The sequence below is a fragment of the Chaetodon trifascialis genome, chromosome 1 (assembly GCF_039877785.1).
Source record: "Chaetodon trifascialis isolate fChaTrf1 chromosome 1, fChaTrf1.hap1, whole genome shotgun sequence".
NCBI lineage: Eukaryota > Metazoa > Chordata > Actinopteri > Chaetodontiformes > Chaetodontidae > Chaetodon > Chaetodon trifascialis.
The window spans coordinates 4,138,091-4,162,529 of record NC_092056.1 but is presented as its reverse complement, the minus strand read 5'-3'; the positions used below and the strand labels follow the sequence as shown (position 1 = coordinate 4,162,529).

General features: G+C 42.8%; 1 protein-coding gene across 1 annotated transcript in view; it reads right to left on the bottom strand.

Annotated features, from left to right (window-relative positions):
• The window catches only part of LOC139328888 (protein kinase C-binding protein NELL1-like), a 233,835-nt gene that overhangs the window by 13,215 nt on the left and 196,181 nt on the right, over positions 1-24,439 (bottom strand). The window contains exons 15-16 of the mRNA XM_070958961.1: positions 16,994-17,089; positions 5,194-5,334 (exon numbers count right to left, since the gene is read on the bottom strand). Of these exons, the coding sequence (XP_070815062.1) occupies positions 5,194-5,334; positions 16,994-17,089 (237 nt within the window). The remainder of the gene's footprint in view (positions 1-5,193; positions 5,335-16,993; positions 17,090-24,439) is intronic.

Genomic DNA, 24,439 nt, shown 5'->3' with positions numbered 1-24,439 from the left:
CTGACAGATGGTGGTAATTAGAAATCATCAGAAAGCTCAGTATTTGAGTATTTAAATTATATTTCTTTGGTATGTCTCCAGGCAGACCATATGGAAAGGTCATGTACATCACAGAGAGGGAGAAAATGATGCACGCACGCTGTCGTGAAGGGGGACAGTGGGAGTTTATGGTGTATTATCCTCATCTTTATGCACAATCTGTTTATTAAAGCCACCTGTCTCTCCCTGAAGCATTAGGCATAATAAACATGTTTTGAGATGCAGGCCATGCAGCGCTCAGTCAGAGCGATAAAGTAAAAGCACTGCTGCTTGCAGCTGCTCTGGTCTTCACCACAACAGCGTGTTTGTGCACACAATGCAACATAATACGATGTAATGAAACCCCAAAGTGCACAGCACAGACAACAGAACACAACCTATTGTAACGTTAATGCTGCAATACATCATACTAAAATAATACACAAGGTACTACGAGGCTCTCACTGTGTTACATTGTAAAAAATAAGTGCACAACATTAGTTTAATGCAGCATATTGTTGCCATGTTGCAACAATGCACTGCAACACACAATGGAACAACAAACCATGAGTCTTTATTCAGATCCCTGTTAGCTTCCACAAAGCGGTCGTGAGTGCGCCAGAACAATAAAAAGACAACAATCAAAGTGTCACCAAAACAGCAGAAAACAAGCAGAATACAAAGACCAGACCAAACACCTGCGCACACCGACAACACGAGCTCACTTTGTGTACATCCTGTCTGATTGTGAAATGAATCAAAAACCTTTGTCAGTGTAAATGTCAATGTTCTCTCAATTTAGACTCAATGAGCCAATCAGGGCGCTCGCGAGAGAGCAGCCAACTGAAAGTAAGCGGCGGAATGTAAAGAAAATTTACGTTAAATATTGTTTATCTTGACTTATACCTGCACTTGTAAACACAACAATACTCCAGCAGCTGCTGTGATGAATAGAAACCATTAAAGAGTGCAGTTCTGGTTTCACTTTGGTTCTCTACTGTTGTGAGGAAACTTTCACAAACTTTATTTACAGCACATTTTCTTTCACCTACATGCAGTTTTTACTGCTCAGTCTAATTTGTACCTCATGTCCGTTGACTACAGTGTTTGCAGTACCTGCACATACTGGCCATGTGTGACGTGTCTGTTTGAACAGGTACTTTAAGAACAACCCAAACCCAAAGTGAGAGAGTGCACTTCACAGATAAAAGGCTCCTATAGATTCATGTGTCACCCAGCAGGACCCCCCCCGAGAGTCGCGCTGCTAGCTGCTCCGTGTGCCAAACATGAATTAGCACCGACAATACAACAAAGTACCCTGTTCATCTGAAACACAACACATCCTTAAACTGGAAGGCCCGTTTCACAGGGTGCACACTCACCGCTGCACGAGTCTCCAGTTTGCTGCTGCAGCAAAATACAGGATTTTAACACTTGAGTTTCATTGCTTTCATAGACCCATTGCCTTTAGGAAGCCACGGCTTTTTACAGTGTTTGAAAGTAATGCTTTTTGGCTGTAGATGTGAACGTTTATCTGAAATCTGCCCATGTATTTTTTAAATTTCCCACTAACAGAAAAGAAAAAACATCCAACCAACCACCTAACGTCTTTGCCAGATGCAATTATGTACACAATTATTGCTTTAAGTACACACAGACAAAGAGACTTTCAGCTTTTTCAGAACTCCGTCCTCTTCTGTCTCACTAATTATCATCCCAAGTGCTGTCGTCACATAATCTTGGCCAACGTGCAGCTGTTTGCATGTGGTTAAGTGACTGGCACTCCTGGTCTCTCTGGCTGGCTCTCGCACTACAAAATCCTACTTTCTGTTTGGTTGACTCATGAGAGGCTGTTGGAGGGTTATTGTGGGGGGAAAATCCTGTTAAACTGTCATTCGTACTTATTTCCCCTGCTGGCTTCCAGCCTAATACTTGCATAAGGAGGGAGGGTAGAAAGGTGGCGGATACACACTGTAACAGCTTCATGCACTAGTCTGGTTATGGAGTGACACGCATACACAACACACACAGTCATTAACGCCATTTCTCATTGACATGCAAGTAACTACTTTCACTAATCACACTGTATAAATCATATTTCAAGTCATGAATATGTTTGTCGAAAGCCTCAACAAACAAGTAAGTTAATGTCCAATTAGACGGATGTAACTTCACTGTTCGAGCCTTTTGCAGCAGATATGAGTTATGTGTTGAATTTCTTAATGTGACTGTACCATCTTTTAATTCTGATGGCACAAGATTTCGATTTATTGCCCAAGAGGAAACTGAAGCATGTGTATTGCTGATTTGCATCTGAAGATTTAAACACTAAATGCAACAAAGTAAAATGGAAGCAGGCCTAGCAAATACATGACGTACATAAAGCATGAAAAAAATGGCAGCAACACATCACAGAGGCAGTGTGTTTCCCTGTGTTGAGTGCTAGCAACACAAAGAACCGAGGGACCCCACTGATGGATGTTCCCTTTTATGATTGTCACGCATCAACACAAACTGGCCTGTGAAAACAGCACCGAGTCTGAGGGACTGACTTCAAAACCAAACCACCGCCGACTCTCGCGCTGCAGTGCGCACCTCTCACCTGGATCTAACATCACACCGCCTATCAAAACAAGAGAAGTGAATGCAGAGTTCATGGTGGTTGAAACAGCTGGATTTTTTTGTGTTGTTATCAACATGTAAGTAACAAGTAGAACCTGAACGCTGCATTCTTTGATGTACTTTCGGCAGTTTTAGGAAGAGGAACTCATCAGGAAAGAAACAGACTTTATGACTTGGTGATCCGGCCTTTAAAGATGTTCTGGATGGTGTTTAATCTGTGTGGTGAAGCGACAGGAAGCCGCTGTCCCCTCTGCCTATCACTTTTCTGAGGAATTGAGTTTGAGTGAACCACTGTCAGGGGAAATTTGCTGAAATTATACCTCTCCCCTCGACATAAATGACTCAAACGGGACTGCTGATGTTGCATTTTGATTTAAAGGTTAACCGACCTGTTTGCTGCATACATTACGACTTTCCACTGATGCAAACTAAAAGCGTTGCCTTGGATTTGTTGAGTGATATTTCGATTTTCTGAGCTCCTGCTCTCACACAGGTAGAATGTCACCTGTAATATGCTGAACCACTGAAAATCCTGAAGTTCAGGTAATGACTGTGCCAGGAATAATAAGCAGCTGCACTGTGTTTTTTGCTGTTATGCAAATGTTAGCATGCTAACATGCTAAACTAAGATAGCAGCCGTGGCAAATAGGTTACAGGAGGAGTTTGACTTCTGGGCTTTCTGGCAGAAAGTCTTTCTGCCAGAAAGAAAACTACTACTACTAGATTTACGCACCAAAATTAGTTGATCACGATTAGGTAAAGATCATGATTTGGCTTAAATTAATTAATCAGTTTTGACTTGTGGTTTAACACGGGACACTAACGCTGGCCTCATGGATGAAAGTCCTGTGTTTGTCAAAGGCTTTCTGGCAGAAAGGCTTTCTGGCAGAAAGCCTTGATGGAAAACTTGCTTAAATATTATACCTTGTAAACATCAGCATGTTAGAGTTGGGATTTAACTCAAATCACCACTGTACATTAGTAAAGCCTCAGTGTTCTTCATGTTGCTAGAAACTCTTAGACTTTCAGGCATCCAGATTACATCTAATTGTTATTTTAACAGTATTTAATTGACTTTATTTCAGTGTGATGCAGGTCATAACAACACTTTAAAGTTGAAGTTATTTCTTAATAGAATCATTTAAAAAAATTAAATTTTGCTTAGTTTAATCTAATTATTTGGGTGTTTTTTGACCTGCAAATCACCAAATCAGTGCTTACCGGACATTTGAGCCTTGCTAAGAGATTTACAACCATGTCAATCATACAGAAATGTTGCTATGATATATGATATGAAAGTTTGTTTCTCCAACCATGCACTCACACGACTGCACAGCATGTTGTACCCCTCATATTTTGAATTTCAGTTGAATAAAAAAAATCACATTTTGTCGTGAAACAGAGCATCTTATATGGCATGAAAGACTCTTTTCACAAGACATTTCATACAATATGAGAATCTGATTATTTTCTAATCAGCAGTAAAACAGCTTCACCAGTAAGCGGAATGTATTCAGGATTAACGAAGCGCTGAAATCAGACCAAACAGACATAACAAACTATTAAAAACAGTTCCACTTTGCAAGTGAAAGTGATGAAGTTGATTTCAGCTCTTCACGGCCTCCTGAAACTTTAATCTGAAAGAATCTGGATGTGGGAGTGAGAGTAGCAGCATCTACGCTGGACTAAACTGCTGAAATTGTAGTAATTTCTCTTTACTTGTTTTCAATTTTTGCTCTATAATTGGCCTTTGCTTACAAGCTGCTGTTTCATAATTTGTCAAGATCATGGCATGCTCTAAGAAGAAAAAAACAAAGCATTGGAAAATACTGGTCACATGCAAGAGCTTAGGAAAATACCCAGATATGATGAAAATTGCAAATTATTAAAGAAGCTGCTTGCAGGGCGGATGCATGGTCGTTCATATTAACAGAGGACGGGTAGGCGGGTTAAAAACTGATTGCGAAATTAGGACTTTGTACTTTCTTGCTCTGTGCTTCATCAACACTTTGTTGTGACACAGGAAGCTCACAAGCCTGGTGTTTCTCTATTTACGTCTGTAACGCTGCCTCTCTCTGGCTTTGTGGGCTGGGCACACGACACAAACATCTAACGGTGGCACAAGGCTGTCGCATGTTCCTCATGAATATCTCATTAAGGGTTGTGCATGTGGGTTTCACACCGCATGCTTCAATCTCAAGCTGTGAAGGTGAGAAAACCTCTGATTAGTCTGCTTGTAAGTCTGCTGGATGGCATGTTGGAGCGAACACACATGCTCCCATCCATAACATCACAGCATGTGTGTACTGTATGTCTACACGCCACATTTTCAAAGAGGATGAATTAAACAAAGAATGCCAATCAAGCGATCATGCAAAGAACAGAGCAGAGGTAAAAGGCACTTGAAGAGGAAGCCAGGCAGCGACAATATTCTGAATTTCTGAATAATTGAGAGGGAGAGGTCTGTGGTAAGGAGGCGGTGGGAACGCAGAGGTTTGAGGAGCTCGTATTTCAAGCGGTGATGAGGATGTTTTCAATTCAACGTATGCTCACCAATGCAGGAGCTCCCATCCAGCAGGTAGGAGCCATTGTCATGGAAACCACTTCTGCATTCACAATGGTACCAGCCGGGCAGGTTGACACAGCGGGAGTGGTTGTGGCACTCGATCAGGCCCTCCGCACACTCGTCGATATCTGAGGACACAAACACACACTGTGGAATCAGCATCGTCGAAACTATTTTACTGGCAGCAGACATAAACCTGAAGCTTCGCTAATTTGAGTCTTCGCTGCCTGGTCTTTGATCTGTGCGGGCTGCAACAGTGGAGGTTGATCCAATCAGAGCAAACCGCCACCACAACAGCAGAGCTGGGTCAGCGGCGGCCCACATTACACATCCAACATCCCTGCAGCCCGTCTGCCACAGCACGGATCAAAGACTTTTTAGAAATCACCCCGTCTGGCAGCAGAGTTGTTTCTTTGGTGCACTTCTCTGTTTCTTCTCTTCGCTCATTCTACAGTTTCCACTCGGCTCGCTTTGTCTCCGGCATGCGGCGGGCGTACACATGCCCGGCCCAGAGGCGGTCGGTCCTCGCTCCTTCTCGGGAGAGTAAATCTCCCTCATCCATTATGTATGGTGTGAGCTCTGCTCCTCATCTGCAGCCACACACCCTTTTGGTTAAAGCGTGACCTTCAGTCGCTTAAATACGAACCATAGCAAACAAGGAAAGGTGGCAAGGGACTGCTCGTTAACTGTCTCTGTGTATCATATTGTCGCTGAAGGGGGAAAACCCTATATCGCAATCAAATCGGCAAATACAGTTTACAGCTAGACTCGCAGGCATTTTTCACATTACGTAATGAGTTCTAAGAGGGTTTTTGTAAGCGAGCAAGTGCTGGAGATCAGTAACTTTAGAGAGTATCTGCTGTCAAAGTCCACAGAAGTCTCATTGTTAACTGTCATGGATGAAAACTAAAATCTGTATACAGTGAAGGACGGACATCACGTAAAGCAACAGACATATATTTAGCTTTTCACAAAGGTCAGTTAATTGTAAATGCACACTTCCTCATACCAAAATAACTGAATACGTTGGTTTCCAGTGACTCCCAAAGTGACATACAGTACCAGAGACAGGCCGGTACTCTAGAGACCTTCGTTCTTCATTGTTAACGTTGTGAAATGGTCACAGTTTGTTTTAGGTTTAGGCAAGAAAACTACTTGGTTAAAATAAATAAGTAACTTAAGTACATCATGTAAATTAAACAGGTCAAGATGACTTTGACAAGGCTTTCTTGCTCTTTATACTACGTCACCTGATGTGCTACACCTCCTTTGTTTCTGTCATAATTACTGCGGCCACTAGAGGTCGCCACCTAACAATACACATAAATGGAGTCGGAATAACCTGCTTGCACTGTCGACCTTTTCGGGCATTTTTCTGGCGAGGATGGCCTGAAATAGATCACTTTTCATTCTCGCACAGCAAGACCCTGAAGCTGGAGTTCCATCGGGGAGTAAACACTACTGCTTTAGCTACAGCTCGGAGAAACAGCATCTTTTCAACATTACAGCAGACGGTCTCCCGATTGAACATGAGTCTGTCTCGTTTGTTGTTTGCATTAGACCTGACTTCTGCGATACCAGACAGCTATCTCACATGGCCAAGATGCTTGAAGCTGATAAATATAAAAAGATGAAAGTGTTGTTGATCTAATAAAACTCCTGGCAGCAGAACAAACAGACATATTTCCCATAATGCCGTGATATTCTTTTAATCAAAGTTTATCCCTTTGAGAAAGTCGCGCTTTTCTTTGATCCACGTGTTCTCCAAAAACTTCACGCTTATGTGCAAGATTCCAAACTTGGTTCAGCATTTCGTCGCTCCCGCTGAGACTACACACACGGAAAGGTTCACGCCAGCACGACTTCACGTCGATCAAAGCACGTTTTTTGAGAACAATGTGAGCTTTAGTTACAGCAGGGATGTGTCGAGGTCACCAGACATTTACTTACAAATGAGTCGCAGCTATGCAGAAGTGTAAAGAGATGGAAAAGAGTGATTTATACAAATGTTTTGTTTTGCTAGTTGGTACTATGATTTACAATATTTTCATATGGTAAAGTGCTATACTGCTATAGCAATAAACTTGAAGGCTTGTGTGATTTATTTAGTTTTTACTAAACCTGCTGCAGTTCTCCCCACCATGTGATAGCATTCTCCATATGGCACCAGCATGTAGCTAGTTTCTCCATCCATAAAAAATAAGTGGCCTTCTTATCTGTAATTTAAAAACATTTTCACGTTGTTGCAGCCCTGTTGTGAAAGTCAGAGTTGATACCTTTGACCCTGTTTTAAGAACACACATATTTATCTCTGTTCAGATAAAATCAGAGTCTCAGGGTGAGCCGTTTAGCCGTGTGTGCTGCGGTTGTGCCGTTAGCCTGGTGTGCGGCGGGTAATAAGACCTGACAGCTGCCGGGCGGACTGCCCTCTGTCAGCCTCTCAGGTCAGAGATCCGGTCAGAGCTACACCAAAAGATTCCCTCTCTGACATCCCACTGAAACATAGCAAGATGAGAGGTGACTGGTGGCTGAGAGCAGCTAACCCTTTAACAAAAGAGCACTGAAGAGCATGTGCACGAGATGCTTGGGCTGGTTATCCTGCATGTGGACGGTGTCATCATTTAATCCAGAGGCGATTCCATTCTTTCAAGCGCAGATTCAACGCATCATTAAGCTTCAGTGCTGATTCAGTTTAACAGGATTCATTCTTCTAAATGGTGAAAGTAAACATAGCTGTGGTCCAGATACACTTCACAATCAGGCCGAATTATTACATCTCTACTGTAGACACATGAAAAGCGCTGATATTGGTTAAAACAAGCTCTTAATGCAGGTGGCCACCCAAGCGACAAAGTCATGATCCCTCGCTGGCCTCCCACCCACAAACACAGCCCGGTGTGTTCATGGAAACACCAGACCGACCTGGAGGTGCTGCTGCTGCTCTGTCAGCGCTGAATATCTGTCCAGTTTTGGATTTTCTTGGTAATGTAACTGTTTTTTAGCTAGGATATATACTGCGGCACAAACCCAGACGATGTGTAACATTAAAATATGGTAATTGAATTAAAGCTACTCCTTGGCCTTTGGGAATATAAAGGAAATTAAGACTAGTTTGAAGGGCTCTCTGTTCCGTGTGCTACTGTCAATTGTGGCCAAATTGTTACACAGATAGTCAATATTAGTGTCTATAATCTGAATGCCTGGATATTAAATGTTCATCTGCAGTTTCCCAGTGGTATTTGTTCTTAAATTATACTTAAGTATTGCATGAAATGGTTCTGGTACGTTTTAGTCAAAAAATGTTATTTACAAATGCAGCTGCAAGAACAGTACGTTGCGCTCATGGCTTCAGACGTTTGATTTGAAAGAGAGCTCATAACGAAGCACAAGGCTTAGCAGTATCGTTGCATCCAAGACAAGCAAAATAATCCGTTCTTGGAACGACAGGAAGTCAACGAGTAGAACCGCTGTAACGGACGCAGTTGAAGACTGTTTGCGGCTCTTTCCTGTTAGCTTCAAATTCCTGTGTTCACCTGGGGTATCCTCCATAAAAACCCCCACTAAAAACATGCAAGAAGATCACCACCTGACCAATGGTGACAAAGAAACTGGGTCCCCGGGCGCCGCTGTCCCACCGCTCCTGGTCTGCCGCGGAGAAAGGACTAACCAGGGTGGGTTAAACGTGGAAGAAACGATTTCACGGAAGCATGGCGTGTGCACGATGTATCGTTGTGATCAATAAAGTATGTCTTAGTCTTTAGTCTTAGTCTTATATACAAACAGAGTGAAGGGGCTCAGAGAGGCAGGCAGTGAAGGAAAACGTGTACAGCATCTTGAAATGAGAATCGTAGTAAACAGATTAACATAATAATAATAATAACAATAATGAACAAAGTAATCATGTCATCTTTTTCATATTATCTTCATTTAAATTTGATAAGCTGTCTGGGTTGTGTGCAAACCCGGATAGCTGAGTGTCAGCCTTCAGTCACTGCACAGAGCAGGTTAACAGCTGCCGGCAGCTGGAATGTAAACGCAGGCAGAGCACAGTTCACTTTATACAGCACAGTCTGACTCATTAACCTGCAGTGTCTGCTGCAAACCTCGCTGTCGATGCAACTGTTCAAATTACTTGTTAGTCACAGTTCCAAATAATGCAAGTTTAGTGCAAATTAGGATCATGACTTTAATCAGTCATTCATTCATTTATAATTTACGGATACGCACACGCTTTATTCACATATGACTCCACGTTCTGCGCCCTCAGCGTGGAATCTCATGCCAAACACTCCCCCTGTTTTGCATAAACAGATAAACACAGTCTTGTTCATTGTGGAGGGGGCTTTGTGAGGAAGAAAAGCAATAACGGCCAGTCTGAACATCTACAGCACATAAACACCGGGCGACAGTGCTGCCAGCCCTCCTAATAACAATAATCCCACCCCGCTCGCCAACATATCTTTCCACAATTTATGAGAAGTGACTCATTCGAAGAGGTTTTTCTCTGTGACTACTGAATGCTGCCACTTTAATTGTGAGGTAGAGGAGGTGCTGCCATCCTTTTCTCATCCTCTGAGAGAAATGCCCATTTTCTTGTCTGTAAAAATTCTGATTTTCAACATTTATTTTCTGCTTCTCCTTGTTTTTCATACATCTCTCGCTTTTCTATTTTACTACTTTAATTACATTTAACAGAGGACAGCAACAAGTTTTTCACAGTTTTGACTCTGTGCAGCACGGAATTTAAAACAATGACTCCAACATTAAACCGGTCAGTAAAGCGTGTGAAGAGCAAAGTTATTTAAACTTGGATGATGCAGCAGCTAATGTGACTTTTTCTTGGTTTCCTCTACCTGTCGTTTAAATGTTGGTTTCCTAAAACTGGTGAACTATGTAATAGCTATAATTTCTACACTATTCATCAGCTTTGGATGGAAAATTGAACACTGTAGTTTAAAGAAAAAAAAAAAAAAACACTTTTCCACCTATATCCCTCCCACTTCTCGGCATCTTTCTATTGCTCAGCGCTCTTCGTTAATTAGAGCTCACAGACCTTTAATTATCTCGCTGCTACTCAGTGCCCACACACACACGCACTCCTCTACCGTGTAAAATTCGCTTTTTCATTACCTGCAATAAACTCATTACCTTCCACATTTAGCAGCTTTATGTGGAACAAAGTCATTTCTTCATCAAGGTGTTGGAGTGAGGAGAGCACAAAGAGAACAATAACAGCCGTCTTTACCCTGATGAATGCACCTGTGCAAAATGCAATGTTAGTTTGCTTCTTTGTGCCGTACCAACATCTTCTGTTAGATACTGTGTTATTTGTGTGGCACAACACAACTCAATTAGGAAGACGGTGGTGCATCAAAAAGGATTTTTCACTTCCAGGAAACAGGGGAAAGGGGATAAGTTAGCTTTAGTTAAGGCTATCTCACCAGCTAGCACTGACTAGCCAGAGCGCAGTCACTGTCATTTGGTCTGTTTTTCCCACCACGACACGACACGACACGACACGACACGACACGACACGACACAGTCTGTGGTAATAATAAAGTAAGGAGTCAGAGCAGTCAGATTCTGGTCTTAACGCAGCTTTGACCAATTATGCAATTACTGTATTGTAAGATTAAAAATGTAATTTCCTTAATCTCTCATTTGAATTGATGTTGAATCTGAGATGGGGGGTGCATGCATTATCCAAACAACACAGGCGTTCATCCTCTGGAAAGCATGAATGAGCTCTATGAATTTCATGGCGGCACTACAGGAGAAGTCAGAGACCATCATAAGCATAAATATTCATCCTCTGGAGATCATGAATATTCATGTCATTAAATTAGAGTTTCCTTGTCTGAATCATGAATATCCAGTTTAAAAGTTATGGCCATCTGACCAAGACATGTTGTTCAGGTCCAAAGTGTTGGACGCAGCAGCTAAAACCCCCCAACCTTAGAATTTTTTAATCAAAATGTTGGCAAGCAAAGGACTCTGGGATGTGACTGAATGTGGTGCACACTCTGAGGTGAGCTTTTAGTACATATTTTATTTACATATGGTGCCTGAATCCAGCCTGACATGTTTGATATCTTTTGTCAGAAAACATTTGTAATTATGGACCCACCAGGAACGAGGAGTTGAAACCGAAACTGGAAAAGCTTATCGGTCTGATTTGAGACCAGTGATAACCCACAACACCAGGACTCTGAATCTCTTTTTATGGAGAGCGCATGTTATTTAAAACCCCATCCGTCACCAGTCTAGTAAGTCCTTTTTATTTAGGTGTAATAAAAGCATAGCATTCGCACACAGTCAGTGACTCCTGTAGCTCAATAGTCTTATAAAGCTATTTGTTAGCTGGACAAGTGTGTGTTCGTGTGTGTGAACAGCCCTCCATTATCTTGCCAGTGAAGTGGACAGGTGACCTTCCTGTGGTACAGAGTACAATGTGGCAGAGCACACACACACACACACACACACACACACACACACACACACACACACACACACACACACACACACACACACACACACACACACACACACACACACACACACACACACACACCATCAATCTCCCTTACAGCCACAGGAAGGAAAGCAGACAGCGTTTCACATCTCCCTCTGTTTCCTTCCATTACAATGCAAACGAGAGCACTTAGTACTTTCTGCAGGGCCTCACTTCTGCCCCGTCTGTGGGTTTTCCCAACGGGGATACATGAAGACTTTATGACAGCCTGGACTGTGAAGAGCTGTGAGTTTTAGCTCACAGAGGAAATGGGAATTAATCCACACACGGTTAAAATAATCCCCCCGCTCTCGGGAGAATCCTCTGGCCTGCTGAACTTAACATAATTACACTTATTTCAGCCCTACTAACCTACTGAAACAGCATCACGGGAAATGTCACATGGGGCATTTACATTAAGAGTCACTCAGACAGAAACAACAGCCAGGCTTTGTGTTTGTTTCTACCTGATAGTCTGTGACCAGTAAATGTGCATAAAATGAACATCTGCTGGATTAAACGAGCAGTGACCACGCACTAACAAACATGCAGAGCCGTTAATACTGCAGTGACTTGCTATAGACATGACACAGTATCTAAGACCAGGAAGGAAATCAGGCGTGTGGAGGTTTTTCAACACTGCCTGTAAGCATAGTGGAGATTTTGGTGAAACTTCCAGGTTAAATATTACTGCTGTTTAAATGACATTTAAACAGTTATAGTTACGCCTGGATGTCTAAATGTGCTGGTTGGTATTGTCAACTAATCCCATGAAAAGACAGGAACCAACACTTAATGTATTGTGTAGCTTAACTCTGACACCTGTACAGCTTCTTCATGTGTTAAGTGTACTAAACCCAACACTTCCTGTACTTGTTTTTCACAGTAAAAGCACTATAGTGAACTGAGAACTGACAAGGAACAGAGGCATCCCAGGTTAGTTCGGTTTGACAGATTCAAATTTAGAAAAGCTTTATTGATCCCCATGGGAAATTGACTTGTACAAACTGCTCAACACACAGTTAGAAAAAGATGAAATACTACAAAGTTACAGCTACTGTAAAGATGATATAAACATAACACTAATAATAGTAAAAATGTGCACATGCAAATGTGAATGCCAAGGGTAAATGGAAATGTGCAAATGGTAAGTAAATAACAATAAGAGTCAACAAAGTAAAAATGCTAACAACAATGCTAAAATGCTAATGCTGATAACAATGCTAATAATAAAGGACAGGTTAAGCATTTTTCGAGCCTTAATACAACCCTCACGTGCCCATATAATATGCATGTTAGGAGCCTTGAAGTGATCAGCCTCTCCTTTGAAAACAGTTCTCTTCCTTCTGATGCTATTTTGAGGCTGCAGTAGCCTGAGTTGGCCAAATCAAACTGGGATCTTCCAGAATTACAGTTACTTCAGTGGAAAATGTGCGATACCATCCGTCCAGTGAAGCTCAGCAAGCGAATAAAGGTCCGAGAAAATGACGCTGTCGCTCTAAAATGAATGCAATGTAAATGTGAAGGTTGGCCACTTGATCTGTCTGACACTGTTCCCTCGTCTGCTGCAGTCACAGTGTATAGAGCGGAGGAATGATAACAGCATATTCAACACAGATAAAAACCTGAACCTATCCTTTAATGTCGCTTAGAGGTTGCTTGAATTTTACATTTATTCTTAACATCTTGTTTCACACTTTAACCCAACCACATCTCTGCAGTACAGTATGCACTGTCTGCAATGGCCACTGAGCCCCTTCTCCCAGAAATACGTTTATATACAACTAATTAGCAGCTAACATGTTTTGAAGGAAATTTAATGCTGAGCGAATAATGTTTTGTATTAACATAATGAGGAAAGATTAATTAACATACCTGGGAAGTTGTGAAAATGTTGACAGTGAGCTGATGTTTACTGACAACATATTTCATTTGTTTTCCATCAAAAATGGCAGTCTTGCAATGTGCCATCTCCTCGTAGTGACTGCAGCATTATTCAACATTTCAGTGGTTATGTTTAGGAAGTAGCAGCACTCGGTTAGGAAAAGAACCGGTTTTATTTTAATGCAGAAAAGGTTCATCACGATCTTTCTCTAACCTTAACCAGAGTGCCTTAGTGGCCTAAACAAAGTCTGTATGCTAACCCTGGATGTGGTGTCACAGTCCTGCACTTTGTATGGCCCCATCCATCCCGTCCACCTCCTGCAGCTGCAGCGCTGAGCATAAAATGTAGTGTTTCATTCGCTCAAGCATTGACTGAGGGGACGTTTGTGAACACAGTTTAGTTGTATATGAACCTTTTTTCTAGGACACAGGGTTGTGCTAGTTAAGCAAAGAAGCCATATGCACTTCACAGCGTGTGAAGTGGGAGATCGGGGCTATGTCAGCTGCTCAGTTTCTGATCCAGAGCAGTTCAGAAAATATATCACGAGGATCCAACGGTGGATCTGCACTGGCTGTATGAACCCACTGGATAAAGACAGAGGAAGGGATCATCGTGGGAGAAGGTGAAAAGATGGGCGAAAAGTTCGACCTGCTTCCCATCGGCTTTATATTTAGATGCTCTTAACCTCCCATTGAGCTGCAGCGTGCGGCACAGAGGAGTGAAGCCAGTGGAGCAGTGAAGTGTTTTATTGCGCAGGAGGGACGGGCAGCAGAGAGACGGAACAGGAGACAGAGACAGGTGCGTGAGAGACGCACTGTGCAGACAAACGGGGAGAGAGTTTGACAGATGTGGAGGCAGGTCGAGAGGGGAACACAGAGACAGACAGAGAGAACGTGTCGCGCACGAGGTAAAACAAGAACCTTCTGTACAGCTCGTACAAGACGCCTACGGCAACTCTTCAAGGGGAGCTCCATCAGCGCTTCCACTACACTGCTGCGACACACAAACGGCACGGCGGTCTTTTTAATTACACTCGTATATGCTTAAAATGTACAGGAATGCTATCATGTTATCTCTCTCACCCCCTTGTAGCAAACTTTTAACATGCTGTAAAAGTAAACTGTGCAGGGTTAGGGTTTTCCCTCTGCATTGCATCTGGAGCAGCCCTGTGCAGCAGCCACGGGGCCGCAGGGAGGGGCCTCATTAGCGGGATGATGCGTCAGTCCATATTTCGCCCCTCACTCACTTCAACGCGTTAGTTTCTTCGGCGCATAATCTCTCCCTCCTCTCTCCCCCTCCAACGCGGTTCAAAGGGAAGCAACAGAATCCACTCTGCAGATGGAATATAAGTATTTGTTCAAGCCAAGCCTGCATTTTGTTTGTCATCAAAAGTCAATTTACAGGCACAAATTTAAAGTCAGTGCCAGGTGGCAGCGCCAAAATGTTACGTTTAGATATAACATTTCATTTTCAGATAACAGCACCGAGGATTTAGCTTCCACGTTAATTAACTGATAGATATTTGATGGTGTTTATTGGAGGTTAATTAGTCCTCGGCTGATTGTCAGCTTTCATAAATGTGTTGCTTGCTGATTGCCTTTCAACAACTCAAATACTCAGATGTGAGAGAGTTTGATTTAGTATTAAGGTTATTTTATTCCACAACAAAATAAAAAAGTGTTGTGGCAGAAAAAAAAGAGCACGATGTAACTACAGAGTGACATGATTAACAGGATTTGTCCAACTTATTGTGACTTTGCCGGTCATTTGAAAAGGCAAACTTGAATTTGTGTACTTCTACCTCCGTGCGCACACACTAACACACACACACACACACAGCTGTGAAATTTCTCAAAGAGATCAGAGGGGCACAGGTCGTCTTCAGTTCAATAACTTGAAGCAACTTCAGCGGGATTTAAAATTTAGATTTAGATCGCAGGAGGGAGCTCCAACCAGCTGCAAAATGATCATTTTAGAGAGCACTTTGTTATGACTGCGGTGAGAAAAACCTGCAACACTGGCCGTGACAGCAAAGTAACACTTTGAATGTATGTAATGTAAAGGGCAGAGACTTTAATGACATTACAGCTGGTTTTCCTTTCTCATTACAAGACGTTTTTAAATGGATAAATCTAAGCTTACGTCTTAGGAGCGCATCAGGACTGATGTCAGTACCTTCAGTCCAAGTTGTAGCTGCTGCAAGTCTTTTAACCAATAGTGCATGTGTGTCTGTAACCTGGTATCTAAAGGGAAACCATGGCAACAAGATGTGAATAGCTGACCTGTGAATGTGATGCTGCACGAGAGCTGGTTGATCACTTCTGTAAAATGAGACTGCAGAGACATAAAGTTTAATAACAGGGGAGAGGAGAGGAGGAGAAATGAGGGGAAAACAGGGAGGAGGCAAAGGGAATAAGGTGAGCACAGGGGAGGATGAGAGGAAGGAGGAGAAAAAAGGGAGTGGTGGATACGATGGGAAAGAAAGCAGAAGAGAAAAAGGATAGAGGAGAAAAGAGGAAAAGAGTAAAAAAGGGAGGAGATCAGGAGATGAGAGGAAGGAGGAGGAGACAAGGGAGCGACAGACAGAGGTAAAGAAACAGGAACAAAGGAGGAGGGGGGAGTGGAGAAAAAGGGGAAAGGAGAATACACTGGGAAAGACAACAAAGGAGGAAAAGGATAGAAAAGAGGGAGAAGAATAGAAGAGTAAAAAGGGATGAGGACAGAGGATGAGAGGAAGGAGGAGGAAGCGAGGGAGTGGTGGATAGAGGGAAAGAAAACAGAGTAGAAGAAAGAGGGGAGCGGAGAATAGCAGAAGGGAGAATAAGATGAGAAAGAAAGAAAGAGGAGGAAAAGGATAGAGGAGAGGAGAAGGAAAAAAGGGAGGCAGAGAGGAGAGGGCAAGAAGGAGAGATAATTGAGAGATAAGATCGAAAGGGGGGAGGAGGGAGGGAAAGAAAAGAAAGGAGGAAAGGTGAGGCAGGGAGAGCAGGAAGGACGAGAGGAGAATAGAGGAAAGGAAGGGAGTGAAAAAAGGGAAAGGATGGAGGAGAGGAGGAAAGGAAAGGAGAGAAGAAGGAAAATGGAGGCGAGTAGAAAAGAATTAGCTGTCCTTTTCTACGGCTCTCCTGGGATCCTTGACCTGAGCGCTGGCCAATTTAAACACAGGGCTTTAGAGATGGCACGTGTGTGTGTGTGTGTGTGTGTGTGTGTGTGTGTGTGTGTGTGTGTGTGTGTGTGTGTGTATAACAGAGACAAGGGACGACTGCTGATCCAACAGCCCGACCTAATGACCACCCCTCTGATGTCAACCCCATGAAAACAACACAATGCTCCAGCTGAGCTTTAATTGGCTGAACAAGCTGCACAGGTGAAGTGTCAGGTGGGGTCTCACCTGTCTCACAGCGGCGTCCTGTGAATCCTGAGGGACAGACGCACGTGTTGGGGGACACGCAGGTCCCACCGCTCCTGCATCCCTCCTCGCAGAAGGCTAGAAAGATGAAAACAGATTTGTTAGCTGGGCTTGTCTTCATATGCTGAATATCACAGCAGCCGCTGTGCAAAAAAGCCTTTGAACTCCTGCAGTTGAAGGTTTGGTGAAGACATTACAATGTGCAAAGTGGTTCCCCAGACTGCGTTTTAAAAGCCGCGCAACACTTCTGGGAGGAAGCACTGACATGTTTGTCATTCACATGGGTTTCTAAATGCTGTTTTTATGTTTGGATGTGACGTGAGCGTAGTCAGGATGTGAAGTGCCATGGGGCAACTTGATAAAATATTATCACAAGATCTGAAATGGAAATATTGTGCGCCTACAAAAGAGGCACTTCACCCCCCCCCCCCCCGAAAAACAGAAAAAAGTGGCTGCAGTTTTATTACTGACATCATCTCGCACGCAGCTCAAAAAGGTAACCTGTCCTCTTGAAATTCATTTTGCTTTATTGAAAGTCTCTGATGTGAAATTTGTCTTTCGAGTGGTTATCATCTGGAGGACAGCTTCTCCACGTCGCTGCTCAAGTATCCGAGCTAAGTGATGGAGATAAAAAGGCACCATGGGTAAAAAAATGTCTTGGAGCGACACTGGCAAACGACCTTTTTGTAAGGAGGCGCTTATCAATATTTCTAAATTAACAATCGATCAAATGAGTGTGTGGACTGTGAGGGAGGACACAGAGAGTTATCACCTGTTTCAGCCTGTTTTAGCTCAATGCTTTAACGTCACATGTACTGTACGGCTCAGGCTAAGATAAAATAATCCTTTATTGATCCTTTACTAAAATAAAGTCACCTGATGCTTCTACTGCAAAAACCTGAGCTGAATATTGTGTTTTTTTATTGCGTTTCTTCTGAAAGCTCCGTGGTGCTGCTTACAAGGATGGAGCAGATTTTGTTGTGGACACTCAGGCTTGGCTCCAAGGTAAGTGGACTGCTTTTATACAGCACATTTATCCTGCAAGCACTTTAGAAAGCCTCACATTCACCCACACACACATTCAAACGCTGATTACGGCGAGGCGTCGCGCAATGAGCTAACCTCAGAAGCAGATCTGAGGTTCAGCCTCAAGGACAACCTGCTCTGCCACCTGAGCTGCTGTTGTGCCACACTTGAAAGAAATGCGATAACATCCTGATGCGCACGGATCTGCAGCCTCACATTTTCTTTTGTAGCGTGTATTTTAGAAGTGGCTGGTAAGACGAAGGCACTTGCATACGAAGAAAAGTCCTTACACCTAAATGGCAACGCTGATTATCTGTCAGTGCCTCCAAATGATCCACCTGACTCTTCCAAACATGAATCACGAGCGTTTTCTGACCTGCCACCACTTCAGTTAAAATCTGGTCAAGTTAAGGCCATTAAAACTACCAAGTTGACGTTAGGGAAAGACGACCTTCACGGCTTCTGACAGCAGTCTCCGTCGTCCAGGTCATACACTTCCTACACTTAACCATCAGCGCCTCCTTCACGCCTCCACCCTGCTGTAAGCGCCTGATCATACCAATCGATTTGGCATTCCACTGAAATGCACAGAAACTTTGCAGGTGTGAATGCTGGTGTGACCAAGTCCTGAGAGCTTAGATCACTGTCTTTGCCTTTGCCGCAGGTAGAGGACTCTCATTATTTGCATCACCACTAGAGGTCACATGTCTGGAAAATGTGTCTGTGGGCACAACCTGAAAAACAACACTGAAAGACTAAAGTCCAAAAATAAAGCTCAAACCTGGCCAAGCAGGGATAATAATTTAATCAAGGTGTCAAAATGTTTAACTTTGACAGCCCATAATTACTTCACCACCGGTCGGATTTAGATTAAATTTGGTTAGATGACGCATGTCGTTATTGATCGCCCACAGAGCCGCCTGCATCATTCATGAGCTGTCATCTCACTTGTCTACTTTGCAGTTATTTGGAAATCTTATCACCGTGCACGTGTGAGCACGCGTGTCCAACAATGCCGCCGCCTTTTGCTTGAAGCGGGCAGCGCAGACGACCTGCGATGCATCAACGCGGCTGAGACGAACACACAGCAGAGAAGGTCGAGGAGGAACGTAGCCCACAATTCAAAAGGAAGAGCGAGCGCTGGGAGAGACGGTGAGGAAGAGTAGTTTGTGCTTAAAGCGAGGAGGATTAAACCAAAAAGAGGGCAGACTTAATTGAGCAAGTTCATTAAAGAGAAATTACTTGAGTATTTCTAAGCTTAATTAATGACATGATTTGAAAAATGAGCCTTAATGGGCTGAAACCTCTATTTATAGTCACACACACAGGCTCTAAGTGTAATATCTGCATGTGTGTGTGGGTGTAATATGTGCAGCAGCTTGTCTGCTTTGGTTTCTGATTCCAAAGAAACACGATCTCTCCGTGTAAAGTTAAAAAAAAAAAGAAAAAAAAGTGCTAAATATACAAACGAATGCATGCAATAAGTAAAAGCAGAGTCCCATGCCAGACGCTATTAGAGCTATTAATTTGACTGGTTCCACTGTTTAAGGAGTTCTATCAGGCCCTCATTAGGAGCGTGATTGCCTCTGTACTAATAAACCTCACACTTAAAAATTAATTACACTTATATTGACTCAATCTATCTCCAGCTCTTATTATCGTTTCATCACCATCAGCATAATGCCGCCTGCCTGTCCTACTAATGACTGCCAAAGACGAGGGGGCTTCACTGCGGGTGGGTGGGTCGTATGTTTATGAGTTTTTCAGTCAGAGCTTATGGAAACAACCCCCACTTTCCAGTCGCCTCAAGCATTTAATTCTCGTCAGAGTGAAAAAAGCTCTCGACCGTCACTGAAAGTCTGGTTTATCAAAACAACAGCAACATGCTGCCAATTATAACGTGTGTTAATGTGAACTGGGAATCCAGTCAAACTGTTGGATTAAGATGGATTAAAACTCGCAGTAAAATAATATAGTAAATAATACAGAATAAGACAACTTCAGCCCAGCTCTAATGCATACATCTCAGGATGTGACTTAAAATACCATGTGGGATATAAAGATGCTTTTAAAGCGGATGTGCAGACATTTCTGGCTTAATTGAACGCAACAAGCTCAACAGTCACCTGCCATCGACTACCATTTGTTTAAATAAAAACCAGTGAAATAAACAATGTGCTTGTGTTCCTGCAACAAAAGGCTTTATTTCAGTGACGCCTGAACACTTTTATTTGCAGTGTTGCAGCCACAAATGTCTGCAGGTAGAGGTCAGGCGTGGTGTGCATTCATTCCAACACTGACTGCGATCGTGTTGACGTTTTTTAATTCAATTTACGACGGTGGGTGCAAAACGACGACAAGGTGTTTGCCCTTGAAATCGCTTTGCTCGATCTCTGGTGGATGTACAGCATGAACTCTCTGAGGGATTTCTTTGAGAGTAGAACAGACGTGTGATACTAGTGATGGTTTTCCATTCTCGAATAAAAAAGTGGTGCAGCTGTTGAACAACCGCAGCAGAGAACATGCTGCACCGCTGAGGAAGAGTGGCGTTTCACATCCTGTACGGCGGAAGGCAAACGTACGAAGATGAGAGGTACAGCTGCACTGCACTCTGCTCCGTTTCCTTCTCCTGTGGTTGTAGAGATTGATCTCTGTGCTCTCACTCTGACACCATAACGTGGTGTTTACCATTGATGCTACAGATCACTATCATGCTCCATTGTTGCTGGAAATATCTGAACCCTCCACAAACTCTGCAATCTCAACACCGTCTCACACAAAGCATCTTACCAACACTTTACCTCCGTCCTTCATCTTTCTCTCCTCTTTGTGTGCCTTGTATCAACTTACAGCTCCTCCCCTTGCCCCCCCTCCGCATTACATTACCGGGCCCCCCCTACAGCGACAAACAGCCAGTTCTGGGGTTGTGAGGATGAGACAGCCCTCCTTCATTGTAGTCCCCGTGACCTCCAGCTAAACTATCTTACTGCTCAACTGAGCCTGTTGCTGACTCGTGACTTCCAGAGACATGCTTATAAGCACAGATTTGCTATTTGAGTTTCCCATTATGGGCCTAGATTGCTTTCCAGTGGGTGGTGAGAATGGAATCATTCCACTCTGCGCCGTGGCTAACAGCCACATTCACGGTCGTTGGGCGTCCAAGGATCCATCTCAGAATTAAGAGCAGGGACACAGAGAAAGCCGGTGGATATTCCACAAAATCAAGTAGGTATGAAAAGAGAAAAACGAGCTTTCTACGGTAGAATAGAGCTGAAATAATAATTAGAGTCTCATGAGTGTAGCACAGCACGGTAATATGCTGCATTAAGACATTGTGAGCCTCTTGATAATGGTGTCATCTCAAACTTAAAGTTCGAATCTTAAGAGTTTAAAACTGCGTTTCTCAGTATTTTTAAACTTGGCCCTAATATTGAATCAAACGGCATGTGTAATGTGAAAGGGGTCAATCACAGCCCCAGTTTCTCCTGTTTAAGCATTGGCAATGCATTGGAGTTACAGTGCTAGGCATCGGCTTCTCTGAAACAAAACACCTGACGATGTTTGAAATACCCAGAGAGCCGATTAACAACGCTTACAGCTGCTGTGAAGGGATTCCAGAATCCTCAAAGACCCATCGAACCATCTGGATGAGATGATATTCAGTCCGCTGCATCATGAAAAAAGACTTTTAACCTGTTTCTCAAGTTCAACGCAAAGTCAACTTGGGAAATCAAAAGCCGACTCCGACTCAAACAAAGATCGTCTGTGCAGTTGCTAGAGAGGAATGTGGGAAATGAGTTAAAGTCTATTTGACTGAGCAGCATATGGAATATTTTTCACCCAGATGGTTCCAATAGTCTTTGAGGTAGCACATTAATACACGAGAGGCACAAGGTACAATTAGCTGATTAATTATTATCCAGCTCTGCTTTTTCGTCTCTTTTAGCTCATTGTTTTGGTTTCATGGCACATTCACTGACGGATCGGTCTCACAGGAACAGAAACCAGCAGTGTTTCTTTATTAATATGATGTTTCACTCATCCATCTCAAGCAGGTTTATTCCTCTTTCTACAAATCTGTCAGTCCACTCAGACTCATCTGAGACTTCAACTGCAGTCCATGTTTTTACAGATCTAATTTGGTTTTGTCTTGTATGCCTTATTAAGAATAATGATGACAAGTAGGCAATATCACACAAATCTCTTGTCAAAATATGAAGCACTGTATATCAACAGCGATCAATCAGGGCTCCTAGTTTCACTGAGAATACATAAAGCAGTGTCTTTCTGATCTGTTCTGCCGGATGGACGGTTGGTTATAAAGACACTGACAGCCGTAATGGAGGTCAGAGTCACTTTGGATTGTATGGCTGTTAATTAGACACTGCTGTCATCATCTAAAAAGCCAGACATTATTCTCAGGAGTTGGTGATCAAATTAGAGCTAAAAGAAGAGCGAATTTTGGCCTTCATCAGGTCAGAACCACAGTGTCAAATGAATGATCATTCCACGTCTGCTTGATGCTCAAATCAGCATCTATTTGCTAAAGTCTTTTAACAATGTTGAAAGGTGATAATATGCCAGGGCTGTGTTCCTGCGCCCCCAGTGGCCAAAAGAAATTATTGCAATCTATCTATAAATCTAAGCAAGTCTTGCTGATATCAAGAAGAGGGAAAGGATGACAATAAAACACATCACAGTGCGTTCCTGAACACACCATCAGTTGTTGTGACAGAGGGGTATCTAGATAATGGACTCCTTATTCTTCTTCGTCTCTCTCTCTCCCACAAACCTGATCTCAGAGGAAGACAGAGGCGTCCTCTCAGTTTCTCTCTCTGCAGTGTATCTGAGTAATATCTGCCTTGTTTCCCTGCTAATCAGTGCAGAACAGCAGGCTGAAATTGAGAGGTAGAAGTCCACTGTCAGCCTGAAAGGAAGTCGAACAGGCCAGAATCTCAGCTAAGAACGAATTAATGCAAACCCATTTACTCATACAAATGCCTCACTTTGTTATGCATCAGAGTAGAGGCAGTTCACCCTTGGCTGTACTCTCTGTTGGGCATTTACTGAACATCACAGATAATGACCGCACTTACAAGACAATAAGGACTCAGGCCAGGCGGTCGGCATGGATTAAAGACGCATTAAGGAAGATTTTTACTGCCATAATGTATCTGCAGAGGGTTGAAAGGGTGGTTGATCAATAAGGCTGACATGACAATTAATTCCAGCAGGTGCTTTCAGAGATTTCTCGCTCTGGAACGAACCAGCGCTGCCAGCGAGCGAGCGACCAGGGTTGTGACCCACGTGGGTTTCCATGTAAAACTACAATAATGAAGCAATTCCAGGAATAAATATAGTTGCATAATTTTGCCTTCAATCATTATTCTAAACAATGTTTTTACTCCTATTAAAGGACTTCTTAGCTGGTGCAGAAACAGTTGCTGGGTAACACATACGAGTTACTTAAATGTATTTCATAAAAAACTGCACGTGGGAGGGATTCTACTCCATTTCTATTCAATTACACTTCAATCACTTATTGTATATAATATACTGCCATAGATAAGAAGAAAAAGTGAAGTTTAGTTTTCAGGCAATAATTTTCACTGATAATATGTTCCATTAAGGTTCGTGCAGCCTAATCCTGCAAAAATTAATTAGATTTTTTCATGCAGTTCAGGTGCTGTGATACCTGTCAGCAGATGTGATCTTTAATAAAACTAAACCTGTCAGTGAACTACAGTAACCATAACTCACTGCACCTCTATCCGTAGTGTGTGTGTGCAGAGAGACGGTTTGAGATGCTGCCTCTGTAACCAGATGGCGGCAGAACGCTGAGCTGACACTCGTTTACGTTCGACAGGCAGACTGAAGGACGTGAGCGAAGTGATAACCAGATTTTTTTCTGTGCCACATTTTCCAGATGTAAAACAGCTGTCAATGTGGAAACAGCCTTCTGAGACTCTTGCAGTACTTTCACTTTAAAAGCATTCAAAGCTCTCTCTTTTTTTTCTTGTGTACATAGTTATCCATTATCAGACAGCCCTGCTTAATGCCACTTTAAAATCAGAGGATTGCTGTCTCGAGAGTTAGATTGATCTATTAAAAGCACGTTCTATAATCCTAATCCTAAATCACATTTTTATAATATCCACAACTAAAAGGTTGCCCTCAAAGACTCACCAGTGCTCTGTCGGATGCTCCTGCTCGGCTTCTGTTGGGTTATGTGCTCAGAATGACCACATACAAATATTTCATGGATGTTCAAGATATGTGAGGTAAACCCTAACAGGCTACCAACTGAAAAACACCTGTGGCACCGGCACAGAGAATCAACGACATGCACTATTATTATTATTAGAGTACTGACGTCTGCGTTTTTGTCCACAAAGCTGGACG